At 43.6% G+C, this 12,152-nt stretch overlaps 1 protein-coding gene across 2 annotated transcripts in view; it reads right to left on the reverse strand.

The window, feature by feature from the left end:
• Positions 1-4,977: 4,977 nt before the first annotated feature.
• The window catches only part of UPF3A (UPF3 regulator of nonsense transcripts homolog A (yeast)), an 18,897-nt gene continuing 11,722 nt past the window's right edge, over positions 4,978-12,152 (reverse strand). For both annotated transcript variants that reach the window (XM_010831432.1, XM_010831431.1), the window contains exons 8-10: positions 9,991-10,151; positions 8,692-8,986; positions 4,978-5,945 (exon numbers count right to left, since the gene is read on the reverse strand). In XM_010831432.1, the coding sequence (XP_010829734.1) occupies positions 5,706-5,945; positions 8,692-8,986; positions 9,991-10,151 (696 nt within the window). In that variant the 3' untranslated portion in view covers positions 4,978-5,705. The remainder of the gene's footprint in view (positions 5,946-8,691; positions 8,987-9,990; positions 10,152-12,152) is intronic.

Genomic DNA, 12,152 nt, shown 5'->3' on the forward strand with positions numbered 1-12,152 from the left:
ACCAATCAGATCGCTGGTCTCAGGCGCCCAGTGCGGAGTGCGGCGGCCCCCGGCAGCCCTCCCGCGCCCGGAAGTGACGGGCTGGACTCCAGCCCCTGCCGCGCCCCGAAGCTCCGGGAGCAGGCGGTGCGGCCGGTCTCCCTTCCACGCACTAACACTAACCCTTTGTGCTTCCCGCGGGGTCGAGCGCCCGGCTGCTGAGTCCTGGGTTTATGTCTGCCTTTGGCCGAGTTCTTTCCCGTTGACAGCTCCTGAGTGCCCGGCCGCGACGGAGCTCCGCGAGGAGGACGGCGTCTGGCCGCTGGGTTCCGTGTGAGAACAGACGGCATCCATTACCTCAGTTGCAGGCATCTCTAGTCTATTCCTTTATTTTTTATTTTATCCTCACTTTCACGCCAAATTCTGAATATTGTCTGTTCTTTTAATTTCTGGAAATATTCTAACTTTAAATAGTAACATATTCATTCTAGGAAATTTTCAGGTTTTTGTAGCAAAATGATCCATACATTTGAACGGACTTAATAGCTTTAGAAGAAAACTTCTCGGATTTCCCTGGTGGTACAATGAGTATCTGTGCTCCCTGGTGTCCCAGCTGGTAAAAAATCCGCCTGCAGTGCGGGAGACCTGGGTTCGGATCCCTGGGTCGGGAAGATCCCCTGGAGAAGGGAACGGCTACCCACTCCAGTTTTCTGGCCTGGAGAATTCCATGGACTTAATACTCCATAGGGTCACAAAGAGTCGGACAGGACTGAGGGACTTTCACTTTAACACATAATTAAAGGCTTTAAATTTTTTCAGCTATCTTTTACCAGAGCTCTGTGGATTCCTCCCAGATGGAGGCACCTGTCTGAGCTTGAAGAGTACCTCCCTAGATTCCCTGTGCCAAACTCGAACTTCACTTGGCCATCACTGAATTTAGGATGACCAGTGAGTAAACAACTAGAAGAGATGTTTAAACCACCACACTCTCCATAAATTCAGCCCAACCCAGCACTCTCTTCTTTCTTGTTTAGAACCCAACACTGGGAACCCATGCCTGCATGTGCTCCCCTCATGTTTGTAGGCGTGAGTTAGTAAAGTGCTTGTTCTTTGGTTGGGAGCGGCCTTCTCTAGACATCGACTTTGTTACTGGCTACTTCAGATCTGAGATGGTGGTGGGGAGGGGGAGCAGAAGAAAACCAGCTACCTTGGACTGCAAGGAGATCCAACCAGTCCCTTCTGAAGGAGATCACCCCTGGGATTTCTTTGGAAGGAATGATGCTAAAGCTGAAACTCCAGTACTTTGGCCACCTCATGTGAAGAGTTGACTCATTGGAGAAGACTCTGATGCTGGGAGGGATTGGGGGCAGGAGGAGAAAGGGACGACAGAGGATGAGATGGCTGAATGGCATCACTGACTCGATGGACATTAGTTTGAGTGAACTCCGGGAGTTGGTGATGGACAGGGAGGCCTGGCGTGCTGCGATTCATGGGGTCGCAAAGAGTCAGACGCGACTGATCTGATCTGGTGGGGGGAATGGCATGGGAGGGTGGCGCTCAGGTGGGTGTCTGTGGGTCTGCTGAAGCCGGCTAAGTACCTCAGTTCTGATAAATAGTCTCATTCTTTCCAGATTATTGTCCCAACTTCCACACAGGCATTTTGTGGCTATTTCAACCCTGTGATTGTAAGATACAAATTATTTTAGCATCTGCACAGCAAGTCCCAATTCTTATGTCTATAAAGTGGGAACACTTTGGACACTGTGTTTGCTGTTTGAAAACTTTCAGTGCTATTAGAAATTGCTGCTCTGCCTACAATCCTGAATTCCTTTTCACTTTCACACTGTTGTGTGGCATTGCCAACGCAGCTTCCTCAAACCTGGCCCCTGATGAACAGTTTGTTTTAGGTGACCACAGGTAATTAGTCATTCTCCACCATAGGGCATAGGCTGCTAGATTCTCATCCCTGAATATTAGTGGAATTTTTACTCAGGGCAATGTAACTTATCGCCCCAAATTTTCTTTCTCCAAATTTCCTTACTCCCCTATTTATCAGTTTTCCTTTGAAATTCTTGGTTTTAAGCAACAGAAACCAATTCTAGCTAACTTAAGCAGAAAAAGAACTTCCTGGGAGCATCTCAAACAGCTCAGAGTCAGCTGGAAGCCCCGAGTACCAGCAGTTCTGAGGCAGGGCTTGAGGATGCATTTCTAATAAACCCCCAGGAGCTTCTGAGGCCTGGGGGGCCACTCTCTGAAAATCATCACAGCAGGGCAACAAAGTTTCTCATGCATTCAAACCAAAAGAAACAGACACAGTGACTCAGACTGCTTTAGTAACAAGACTTGTCCCTTGTCCACAGGGAGGGGAGTCCAGGGTGAGCTGCTCCAGCACTGCCACCAGGAGGCGCCCATGGCCTTTCCACCTCTGTTCTGAGTGCACAGCTTGGGCCTCCTTGGTCACTTTAGGTGATAGTTTCTGCCAATAATATTGAATGCTTCCATTTTATGTTTATGGCAAGACGACTGTGAAGAAAGTTTAACACTGGATTATCGTTCAGTCGCCCAGTCGTGTCCGACTCTTTGTGACCCCATGGACCACAGCACAGCCTCCCTGTCCCTCACTATCTCCCAGAGTTTGCCCAAGTTCATGCTCATTGCAGCGGTGATGCCATCCAGCCATCTCATCCTCTGACGCCCTCTTCTCCTTCTGCCCTTCGTCTTTCCCAGCATTAGGGACTTTTCCAATGAGTCGTCTGTTTGCATCAGATGACCAAAATACCGGAGCTTTAGCATCAGTCCTTGACTGGCTTGATCTCCTTGCTACAACTTTCAGGAGTCTACTCCAGCACCACAGTTCAAAGGCATCAACTGTTGGCAGAGTAACGTCTCTACTTTTCAACACACTGTCTAGGTTTGTCATCGCTTTCCTGCCAAGAAGCAATTGTCTTCTGATTTCATGGCTGCAGTCACTGTCCGCAGTGATTTTGGAGCCCAAGAAGATGAAATTTCTCACTGCTTCCACCTTTTCCCCTTCTATTTGCTATGCAGTAATGGGGCCGGATGCCATGATTTTAGTTTTTAAAATATTTAGTCTTAAGCCAGATTATTGACAGCCTAATATATAAAAATTTTATCTTCTGAAAAGTTATTCCTTTGAGGATCTGATGAAAGCTTATATAGGCCATTCCACAGAACTGTACAATATGCTTTTTCATAATATCATGATCCCAATTTATGGAAGCTACCGATGGTCAGGACAACAATGTCACAAGAGCACACAACAGATTTTGGGTTAAGAATTCCTGATTTAGGGGGACTGATTCTGCCATTTGTGATGTGGAGGATTTGAGGAAGCCTGTGAGCTTTCTGGGGCTTCCATTCCTTTTGTGGGAAAAGAAGAGCACTGAGGCCTCTGAAGTTGGGCTGGTCTGCTCTGCTCACCACTGTGCGGCTGACGCCTGGAGAAGCGCCTGCTGTACAGAGGCACGTGGTGACCTCGTGTGTCACACCAGCCACTTTTTCTTATTGTTAATCGAAGTATAGTTGATGTACAGTATTACATCAGTTGCGTTATCATTACAACAGTATTACATGGTACAGGTGTGAAACATAGTCATTCATAACTTTTAAAGGTTATATTCCATTCATCAGTCGCTCAGTCGTGTCCAACTCTTTGCGACCCCGTGAATCGCAGCACGCCAGGCCTCCCTGTCCATCACCAACTCCCGGAGTTTACACAAACTCATGTCCATCGAGTCATAGTTACTATCAAATACTGGTTATATTCCTTGTGCTATACAATATGTCCTTGTAGCTTAAATGTTTGTACACCATAGTTGGCACCTCTCAACCCACTAGCCCTATCTTGCCCCTCCTTCCTCTGCACTCCCCACTGGTAACTACTAAACTGTTCTCTGTATCTGTGAGTCGTTTTTGTTGTTGTTTTACTCACTAGTTTTCTGTTTTAGGTCCTATATGTAAGTGATGTCATATAGTGTTTACCTTTGAGTTATTTCACTTAACACGATGCCCTTGAAGTCCATCCATGCTGCTGCAAATGGAAACATTTCCTCTTTGTGGCTGAGCAGATTCCACTGTATATATATACCCCTTCTCTGTCCATTCTTCTGTTGACGGACACTTGGGTTGCTTCCGTGCCTTGGCAATTGTCAATGATGCTGCTGTGAACTTTGGGGAGCAAGTATCGTTTTGAATTAGTGTTTTCTGTTTTTTCAAATGTATACCCAGGAGTAGAATTGTGTGGTGAGGTTATTACTCTGACAGCTAAAAGGAACATATGTTTATATATGCTTGTGCTTAAACATTTTGCTTTAATTTTGACTACAGTAAACATCAATAGCTGATAAAAGTCCTTTGTGGTGGTTAATAATTCTTAAGAATACAAAGTGTTCCTGAAACCCAAAAGTATTAACAATCGTTCCTTTAAACCACGGATCTTGAAAATGAACCCTAACAGACTGTGGTCCACAGGCCAAATATTGAATGTTCTTGTTTTTATTTTATTTTATTTATTTATTTTTGTTGTTCTTGTTTTTATAAATTAAGTTTTACAGGAACCCAGCCCTACCCATTCATTTTTCTATTGTAAATGTATTCGAAGGCTGCTTTTTCCACTATGATGGCAGAGTTTAATAGTTGTTACACAGACCTTATCGCCTGTAAAATCTAAAGTGTTTACTATCTAGCCCTTTTCTGCCAGAGTTGAAGCTGCTAGGTCACCTGGATCTCTCTGAGCCCACAGCAAGCCCTCCTCTCCACCCCTACCTCCTGAGTCAAGAGCTAGAGCACAGCAGTGCTGGCAGACTGACTGCCCACAAGCAAGGAGCTTTCTCACAACAAATCTCAGTTTCCTGAGACATATTTTATATCTTATAAGGAATAATCAAAATATTCAGATGATTACAGCTACATTTTAAAAAGCAGTTTTTAAATCACATAACAGTCTACATAGGGAAAGTATCGTAACTGGAGTTCAAATTCATAGCAACGAAAATTTTTATTTAATAAATGGTACAAAGCACAGTGCCAAAAACATTAACATTTAAAATTTCACCAAAAGAAAAAATACTATAGAATACACAGTTGCAAAAAGCTACATTAAGTTATTTTACAACTGCCTCAGGCTGCAAAAAGAAAAAACCCAATGCCATACCTAAGTTATCCCTCTCTCAAAATAATGCCATTTATGTTATAAACCATGAGCACCCCATCAAAAGACTGGAACTGTTTTTGTTAATTCTGTGGCCATATTGTTAAAAGGGCAACAATTTGGGGCTTTATACAGAGTTAGAGTTCCTATCAGAGGGACAACAGCACCACGGCCTTAGTGAATCCTTATGAAAGGAGGTACATGAATGGCTGAATTACAGGAGTTACAAGGAATGAGAGCTGCTCACTTCCCACAGAAAACAACAAAGGCACAAGATAGACCATTTGCTTACGAATGTGTAAAACTCAAAGTCCACGTTATTCCTACAACATGTTGAAAGGGCTTCAGAATCACACAATACTAGTTTTCTTTTGGTTCTGGTTAAATTATATATACCAGTTTATAACAGAAATGGTAAAATGTGTAACTCTGTTCAAAGTTTTAAAAGATTACTTAAGAATGGTTTCTTGTATTTCTATGCCACCTTTATAGTTCTGCTTTCTCATTTCTTCATTAGTAAATTCAGTGTGCAGGTTTTATCCCAGACTAATTTAATTTATAACTTCCGGAAGGAACGCCCTCTCGAATCCACAGAGCGTTGAGGTGAGGAGCCCCCACCCACGTCACCAACATGCATGTCGCCCCACACCGCCTCTTCGCTCTTCTCAGCTAAAGCCACCGTTGAGTCTTCCGCCTCACCCCTCCTCCCGTCGCGGCCCTCCTCAGGGTGTCTTCCATCACAGTCACAGGCTCGGATGCGAGCTCTGGGCTGGTACAGCTGCAAGCCTGGCCGGTCCTGCCAGGACAGAAGGCATGTTACTCTTCCAAGGGCCAGAAACACAGGTTGGGGCAACAGCTCTATTTTAGGCCCTGATAATCCTAATTATCTAAAGAAAATCAGTCTAGCAGGTAAAAATCAGCCTTTTTCATAGCACTATCTCAGAAACTAGGCATTTTGAGATTTTAAAATAGGCCATGAAAAAGAGTATTCAAAATAACTTGAAAGTAGTCTCTGAGAAAGTGTTATTGCTCAAACCTAGACCACTCTGTGGAATTGGTACAATCATGGCATTCCCTCCTATTGTGAGAGGTGAAAACTCAAACACACTCATTACAACCCTTCAAACTCACCATGCACGGTGGATGCAAAATTGGAAACAAACTAAGACATGGCCTTTGAGCTATGAGCTGAGCAGTCACAGATTTGTAATAAGCTACAATTTCTGTGTACCTTATTCCTCCACTGTCCCCTTTATAGAAAATACTAACCAGTTATCATACTAAACTCTTAGAGGTGGTGGGATAAAAACATGACTGAATAAAGTACATGAAATGAAATAAAACTGCTTCAGGGCATGGGAAAGCAAAGCCAGGGAAGGACAAAGCGATCCTGCAGGCCAGGACCGTTGAGGCCAGCCAGCCCTACGGGAGCTGTATGTGTGCCTGGGCAGAACAGCAGCCTTGGCCACCTGAGGGGCATGTCTTATGCTGTTTCTCTAGGGCTCACCACTCACCTTTACCCACCACTCCTGGGCTGTGTGTGAAGTCCCCACAGTCACTACTACCGTGGGGTTTACCAGAACGTCCTTTTCCTTAATATCAGCCTGGCCAATGAGAAGAGTGGGAAAGAGCTTGATAGGCCTGTGTAGCCTATCACACTCTTTCCCACACTCTTGGATCAGAAAAATTAATACTGCTAAAACGGCCACACTAGCCAAAGCAATCTACAGAGGTAATGCAATCCCTATCAAAATACCCATGATATTTCTCACAGAACTAGAATAATCCTTAAATTTATATAGAACCACAAACAGCCCAGAACTGCCCAGGCAATCCTGACATAAAAGAACAAAGCTGAAGGTGTAACCCTTTCAGATGTCAGACTATACTACAAAACCACAGTAATCAAAACATTATGGTACAAAAACCAGACATATGGATCAACGGAACAGAGTAGAGGGCCCAGAAATAAACCCACACGTCCATAGTTAATTAATCTAAGCCAAAGGAGGCAAGAATCACAATGGAGAAAAGACAGTCTCAGCAGCAAGGGGTGTTGGGGGCGCTGGACAGCTACACACAAATCACTGAAATGAGAACATACCCTCACACCATGCACAAAAATAAACTCAAAAATTGTTTAAAGACCTAAATATAAGACATGACATCATAAAACTCCTAGAAGAGGACACAGGCAAAACATCCTCTGACAAATCATAGCGATATTTTCTTCGGTCAGTCTCCCAAAGCAAAAGAAAATAAACAAATGAGACCTAATTAAACTTAGATGCTTTTGCACAGCAAAGGAAACCACCAATAAAAAACCCCTACAGAATGGGAGAAAATATTTACCAATGATGTGACCAACAAGGGGTTAATATCCAAACTACATAAACAACTCATATAACTCAGTAAACTTACGTATTACTTGTGTGAAAAGTATTATAAGCCTATTACAACACAGTACTACCTAGCCAATTGTGTTAGTTGGGTACCTGGGCTAACTTTGTTGGACTTATGAACAAACTGGACTTAATGAACACACTCTCTGATGGGAATTTTTTCGTATGTGGGAGACTTACTGTAGTCAAGGTATGGAAGCAACTTAAGTGCCCATTGACAGATAAGTGGATAAAGAAGATGTGGTACGTATATACTATGGAATATTACTCAGCCATAAAAAGAATGAAACAATGAACATCTGCAGCAACGTGGATGAACCTAGAGATGATTGTGCTAGGTGAAGTAAGTCAGACAGAGAGAGTAACTATATGATCACACTTACAAGTAGACTCTAACAATAATATAAATGAATCTATATACAAAACAGAAATAGACCCACAGTCACAGAAAACAAACTTACGATTATCAAGGGAGAGAAAGAAAGAGGGAGGGACAAATTAGGAGTATGGGATTAACAGATACAAACTATTAGACACAAAATGGATAAGCAACGAGGATTTACTGTATAGCACAGGAATTACATTTAATATCTTGTATGAACCTATCATGGAATATAATCTGAAAAAAATAACCAGTTCGCAGTATACCTGAAACCAGCACAATATTGTAAATCAACTAAACTTCAATTTAAAAAATCAGAACACTGTTAATAACGTAAAAGGAAGCACAAAGACATATTTTCCTTACTGTCTTAGGGGTAAAATAGATAATCTTTCCATTACTTATTCTTAGGCAAATAGTGTGAATGTGCAGTTTTATGCTAAATAAAAGGGTTTTGTGGGGGGTTTTTTTCCCTTTCTTGGTTAAAAAAAAAAATCAATTCTCTGAGTAAAGGAGATGCTGGTTTCATCTCAGGCTCTGGTACCCTCTCACTTGACAAGAATCACTGCTCTACAGACACAGCCTTTCAGGGTCTACGACACTGTCAAAGCCTGTGGTCCTGCATCTCAAGACACCTCAAGACACTTGGTTAAATAAAACATTTTTGTTTGGAAAAGCAGCTGTAAGCCTGTAGGATTATAGTTAATAGTTTGAGCAGATGAAATAAATGGAAGATTATCCCTGAAGAATAAAAGAACCTTGTTTCCCATGCGCTCCTTTCTGGGTGCCGGCCGGTCTTCACTCTTCTCCCTTCCCGGCCTCTCTGCTGCTTCCACAGGGCAGCCCCTATCCTGGCTCCCTCTTCTCCCTCCGTCTGCGGCAGACCCCTTCCCCCGTGCCAGCTCTTCTCCATTTCTTCCCGAACATTTTTCCAGCTCATGGTGGGCTCTGTGTTTCCTGCTGTCATCCAAGTGGCATTGCTGTGCTTCAAGTTCTTTTTCTCGGGATCTTCTCTCCTTATCCCTTTGCTCTTTATCACTGTCATTTTGTGACCTGTGATTCAACACAAATTATCAGTAACCTTACATAAACTGCCTGACAATTATCTGTCTTCCCTTCCAGACTCCAAGTTCAGAAACAGGCAGGGAACATATAGTCTGCTCATCACTGTTGTGCAGGTTTGCACATGATGGGCACACGACAGATGCTCAATAAGAAACTTTTGAAAAGATGAATAAACAAGAGTAGTAACAACATTTACTCTTACGTTTGAGTGACATATATGTAATAGGCACTAAACTAAGGTATCATATACACACACACACATTCTTGTAATTCCTAGTAAATATAACCCCCTGTGTTTTTTTTTTTTACAGATAAAGCAAATGAGACTAGAAGTAATCAAGGGACTTTCCTAGTAGACCAGATGAACATCCATCATGACACAGAACTGTCAGTTTGAGTTTCTGTTCCAAGCAGAGCTAAAATTAACTTAAAAAATTAACACATGCATATATCAAACTGTTAAATGAATATTAAGTAAATAAGTTGCTGCTTCAGTTCAGTTCAGTTCAGTCGCTGCTTAGCTCATCTTAAAGTCTTTCTCTGCATGAGCCCCACATACCATCTGTGGCTCCGCACACGAAGGCAGCAGGGCTCATGGAACAGAAAGATCTGCAAGCACGCATCTGTGCCGGAAACAGGACAAGAGCACAGAAGAGAGCTACAAACCGACAAAGACCCCTGAGGAAGAGAGTGAGAAGAGAAGACGGACAGGCAAAGGCAGGGATCCAAGAGGAGCAGCAGAAGAGTGGACCCTGGAGGCAGGACACTCCCTGCTTGAAGATAGCCTCGGGCTGCAGACTGACGGTTCACCATCAGCATGACCCTGACCACAGAGGCAAAGGTGTGGACAAGCGCATCCCAGCAAAACTCCTGAATTCCAAGCATATTTTTGAAATATAAGCATTTACTCACACTGCAGAAGGCGACACGACCACAACTTGATGACAACTTCAGGTGCGGAACATGGTCAGAGAAACAAGAGCTCGGCTCACCTCTCCCGGAGCTCCTCCAGCGAGCCCTCTGGGGGCTTGGGCTTCAGGACCACCGCACTGGGACAGGGCTCCCACTTCCCGTCTCCAGGGTCAGTCTCCTCCGCTCTTTCTTTTGGTTTCTCAGTGCTCGGCTCCTCTCCCTTTTCTGGTTTTTTGAGAAGCTGAGAAATTATGCTAGTAAAATACCACTTTAAGAGTATATTAAAAAGAATGTATTTAATAAATAATTTAAAATATACACCAACATTGAGCCCAAATGTTTGAATAGCAAAAAACATAAGCTAAAGATCCAATGAACAGGTTTTTGGTTAAATATACACGGGAACATTCAGTCAATGAGGTACTTTGTAGTTATGAAAAACAATTTAGGATAATGTGATAAAAAGATATTATATAAATGAAGAAAAGAATGTTACAAAGCAGAATGATCTGATTCCTATTTATATGTTGATTCACAGATATATTAATAGAAAAATGTCTAAAAGGCATGCAATAGTGTTATTATTTTCAGTTAGCAGAAATGAAATGATTTTCTTTCCTTTCATCTATAGGTTCTAGTTTTTCTAAAATGAACACATATTATTTTTATAATACAGTAAAAACTTTTTAAAAATGTTTTACTGTTGATGACTTTAAGAATAGTTTTCAAACTACCTATTACTCTCTTTCTTGTAACAGACTTAGCAGTAACGCTGATACACTGCTTCTGGTATGAAATTGGACCTTCCTTCTGTTCTTATTCTTTGAACTTTAGTACTACAGGCAGGGTCATGAACTTAAGTCTACATGTAAGAATTTTGCTCTCACTTATAAAAGTGAACTTATTTAAGTTGTGGTATAGGAAAACTATACACAGACATATTTCACTAAATGCGATCATTTAAGAATGAAATACCAACTGTCAGACACAATTGTGAAAGTTGCCTCTCATCAGAGGTTACCTGCCTATGGAGAATCCTTTCAGGTAACAGTCTATCTTTTTTTAGTTTAAAAAGTAATATATGCAAACCACAGGGAAATGCAATAGTGAATGTCTCCATCAATCCAACTAGTAGTTTATGCACCTACAAACTGTTGTAACAATATTTCTGAAACCAAAGAGTTTTTCCAACACCAGTTCTGACACCATCTACCTGGGGTCAAGGTCAGACCCCATGGGGCCGTCCCCACGTCAGAGGCCAGGTGCTAGTCCCAGGCTGTCACCAGTACTTGTGACTGACAGGCTATAAATTCAGGGAGTTCTTGAATGAGAATGACTCAGGGAACTCAGGAAGCACTTTACTTACTATCACTGGTTTGTTATGAAGAGTACAACTCAGGCCCAGCCAGCTGGGAGAGAGCTCGGGGCGTGGTACCTGGGAGCAGTCTGAGGCCTCCCGCCTCCACTCTCTCGGCAGCAGGATGTGTGTGTCCACCAGCTAGGTTGCTCTCCAAACCCCACACTTCAGGACTTTTATGGAGATGCCATTCCATAGGCATCATCAACTGCACCTCTGGCCACTGATGACTGAACTCAATCTCCAGCCCTTTCCCTTGTGGGAGGTGGGGACGGCGCTGGAAGTTCTAACCCTGTAATCACGCCTGGTCTCTCTGGTGACCAGCTTCCATCCTGAAGCCATCCAGGGCTCCAGCCACCTCTTAGCTCTTAGCACACAGGAAATTCCTATCGCTCCAGAGGTAGCAAGGGTTTGATGAGCTGTGTGCCCTGAACTGGGGAGGACAGCCCAGGCTCAGGGCTAGGAATACAGTTGTGTGAAATGAGGGCCCACAGTCAGGGCCTCACACTTGATATTCTTGCCAAGGCGGTGGCATCTCCAGAGTGGGAGAACCGTAACCACAGTGACGAAGAGTGAGCCAGATAATCTCAGGAGGTTATAAAATGCTATAGACACATAATAAACAGAATACAAGTACAAAGAGGTGTCGGGGAGGGTGGAGGAATGGTTTCTCAAGGGGTCAGGGAAGGGCCCCCTGCACAGACAGGATGTGCCCAGGGAGCAGACAGCGAAGGGAGCCATCCTGAGAGGGCGTGAATCTGGCGGCGGGCGCGGAGGAGCTCCCTGTGTGGGAAGCGGGGGAGGGAGCACAGAGGGCAGCAGGGAGGGAGCATAGAGGACAGCGGGGAGGGAGCACAGAGGACAGTGGGGTGGACAGCAGGGAGG

The sequence above is a fragment of the Bison bison genome, unplaced genomic scaffold (genome assembly GCF_000754665.1).
Source record: "Bison bison bison isolate TAMUID 2011002044 unplaced genomic scaffold, Bison_UMD1.0 scf7180017864527, whole genome shotgun sequence".
In the NCBI taxonomy this organism is placed as follows: Eukaryota; Metazoa; Chordata; class Mammalia; order Artiodactyla; family Bovidae; genus Bison; species Bison bison.